We start from the raw sequence: 1663 nt of genomic DNA, 5'->3' as shown, positions 1-1663 counted from the left end.
GCTAGCATTCTACGCTCCAGGCTACCTCATTTTGGCTAGCATTCTACGCTCCAGGCTACTTGATTTTTGGATAGCATTGTTAGCTCCAGGCTACCTGATGTATGCTAGCTTTGTTAGCCCAAATCAGCCCCATTAAGTGATCAGGGAGCCTCTGGCTCCGTGAGGGACGGGGTCACCTCACCTGAAAGCTGCCTCACAGACCTTTCACCTGCAGCCAATGGGTCCAAACGGCCCAGAACCAGAAGCTGAAGTTCTGTCTCGTTCTGTTCTACAGACCACGCGCAGCGAGTTCGACTCCAGCGAGTATGAGGTACGCCGGCGGTACCAGGACTTTGTGTGGCTCAGGAGCAGATTGGAGGAGAGCCACCCGACCCTCATCGTTCACGTAGGTATCAACATTCTGGTTCTGGTCCGGTCCGGTCTGAGTACGAGCTGAGGTTAAACCACAGGCAGCTGTCGGTTCCTAACCCTCATCGTCGTTCTGATGCGGTCCAATAGAACCCCAGGATGGTTCTGGTGTTTCATTTTAGCTCCGAGGTTCTGGTCCGACCCGTTATCTGGCCAGTCAAACCCACTACCACCAGCTTTGGTAGTTTGGGTCAGAACCACGTTCTGCTGGAATAGACCAGAATCTCCATTGGGGGGTTCTGAAAGGTTCTGGTGGATTGGATGTGGATTCTGGTTGCAGAATTTGCGGTCCGGTTTCTCCTCAGCCAGATAATGCTGAGGAGAAGCGGGTCAGAACCATGGACGTTCCAAACTAGAAGCAGAGGTGGGCCGGCGGTTCTGGTTCTGAGGATCTTCTCCCTGTTGCAGCCTCTGCCAGAGAAGTTTGTGGTGAAGGGGATGGTGGAGCGCTTCAGTGATGACTTCATCCAGACCAGGAGGAGAGCCCTGCAGCGCTTCCTGGACCGGGTCTCCCTGCACCCGCTGCTGTCCAGCAGCCAGCACCTCAGGGTGTTCCTCACCGAGCAGGTTACTCACACACACCTCAGGGGATAGAACCTCATTTAATCCCATCTGAATGGAACTAATCTGGACTCATCTGATTTAACCTGATCTGAATTAATCTCAACTGATCTAATCTGAATTGATCTAATCTGAATTGATCTAATCTGATCTGATCTAATCTGAATTGATCTAATCTGATCTGATCTAATCTGAATGGATCTAATTGAACTGATCTAATCTGAATGGATCTAATCTGATTTTATTTAATCAGATCTAATCTGATCTAATCTGATCTAATCCCTGGGTCTTCTCCTCCAGGAGCTGGCCCCTCACAGGAAACAGGGTCCTGGCTTCCTGAGCAGGATGGGGGAGTCCATGAGGGCCATGGCTAACTCTGTGCGAGGCCTGAGGACCAAGCTGGACGAGTTCAGCGCCATGCAGGATTACGTGGACATGTTCAGCCAGAAGATCTGCTCCGTGGACAAAGTAACCCAGAGGATCATCAAGGAGCAGAGAGGTTGGCCGTCTGTCTGCTTCTAAAAACAGGTTTCAGGGGGAGACAGTGGCTCTCTAAAGTGTTCACCCCCCTGGGAGGAGCACGTTCTAAACTCTGCAGCCCAAACAGACGCTCCATCTGGTAGAACAAGGTTCAGACTGAGCACACTGCTTCTGCTGCTGCTGCTCCTGCTGCTGCTCCTGCTGCTGCTCCTGC

General features: G+C 51.8%; 1 protein-coding gene across 1 annotated transcript in view; it reads left to right on the top strand.

Moving 5' to 3' along the window:
- Positions 1–1550, top strand: part of LOC107080698 (sorting nexin-7-like) — a 6112-nt gene extending 4562 nt beyond the window's left edge. Inside the window, exons 3-5 of the mRNA XM_015368905.1 lie at positions 275–385; positions 817–975; positions 1270–1550. Coding sequence (XP_015224391.1) covers positions 275–385; positions 817–975; positions 1270–1491 — 492 coding nt within the window. The 3' untranslated portion in view covers positions 1492–1550. The remainder of the gene's footprint in view (positions 1–274; positions 386–816; positions 976–1269) is intronic.
- Positions 1551–1663: the final 113 nt, after the last annotated feature.

The sequence above is a fragment of the Cyprinodon variegatus genome, unplaced genomic scaffold, assembly GCF_000732505.1.
Source record: "Cyprinodon variegatus isolate N-32 unplaced genomic scaffold, C_variegatus-1.0 Scaffold2232, whole genome shotgun sequence".
Taxonomy (NCBI): domain Eukaryota; kingdom Metazoa; phylum Chordata; class Actinopteri; order Cyprinodontiformes; family Cyprinodontidae; genus Cyprinodon; species Cyprinodon variegatus.
This window is presented reverse-complemented; position numbering and strand designations above follow the sequence as displayed.